At 58.6% G+C, this 1,048-nt stretch overlaps 1 protein-coding gene across 1 annotated transcript; it reads left to right on the forward strand.

The window, feature by feature from the left end:
- On the forward strand, positions 1–462 carry LOC104407773 (histone H1-like; the record flags this gene model as incomplete). The annotated part of the gene is made up of 1 exon (XM_010017145.1): positions 1–462. A coding segment is annotated over one exon (462 nt), but the record flags the coding sequence as incomplete, so codon positions are not given.
- Between the last annotated feature and the right edge of the window lie 586 nt (positions 463–1,048).

Genomic DNA, 1,048 nt, shown 5'->3' on the forward strand with positions numbered 1-1,048 from the left:
AAAAACAACGGTCGTATCAAGCTGGGGCTCAAGAGCCTCGTCAACAAAGGTACCTTAGTACAGACCAAGGGCACCGGTGCTTCTGGTTCTTTCAAACTGAACAAGAAGCCGGGTGAGACAAAGGAGAAAGCAACTAAGAAAAAGCCCGCAGCCAAGCCCAAGAAGCCGGCGGCCAAGAAGCCCGTCAGCGCTGCCAAGAAGCCTAAGAAAGCTGCTGCAGTGAAGAAGAGTCCCAAGAAAGCCAAGAAACCGGTGGCTGCTGCTGCCAAGAAGGCTACTAAGAGCCCTAAGAAGGCTGCCAAGGCAGGTCGGACCAAGAAGGCAGCAAAGAGCCCGGCTAAGGCCAAGGCAGTGAAGCCCAAAGCAGCCAAACCTAAAGCGGCCAAGCCCAAAGCTGCCACAGCAAAGAAGGCAAAAAGAAGTAAAAAGACTGAGAAGCAATTAGTCTACTCATTTAAATAAACCCAAAGGCTCTTTTAAGAGCCACCCACTTACTCTCAAAAAGGAGCTGGAACACTAGAGCAATCACAGCAGCACAACCAAATCTTGAAACGGGATTGGTAGGGATTTATACCGGAGTAAGAAAGCTGCCGTTTGCGAAACGCGGACGGTCGGTGCAGCCTGCATGGGAGACCTGGGCTAACTTGAAGCCGAAGTGTTGCTTACTACGTGCAATTCAGGAGCCCTGCGAGCGCTCCGCCCTCCCGGAGCTCACCAGGGCTCACCAGGGCAGCCGCGGGCCCCTCGGCTGCAGGGCCGGGGAGAGGCTTAAGTGTCCCGCGCAACGCCGGGATTGGTCTAACTCCGCCCATCCGGCTCCGCCCCGTGGGGCGGTGACCCGCCCTCACCGCCGTCCCCCACGCTCGGTGCCACACCGGCCTCCTTCTCCCTTCCCGGGTGTTCCGTGGCAGGGGAGGGGGGGGCCCGGCTGCCTTTACCCCACAGCTTCTGCAGACGGAGCTGCGCTTTCACAGCAGTGCGGTGGCACAGGGAAGAGCAGCGCCCCGGTCTCTCCGCGGCCCGAGTCCCTGCGCATCACCAACAACCG

Source organism: Nestor notabilis, unplaced genomic scaffold (genome assembly GCF_000696875.1).
Source record: "Nestor notabilis isolate BGI_N333 unplaced genomic scaffold, ASM69687v1 scaffold4136, whole genome shotgun sequence".
NCBI lineage: Eukaryota > Metazoa > Chordata > Aves > Psittaciformes > Psittacidae > Nestor > Nestor notabilis.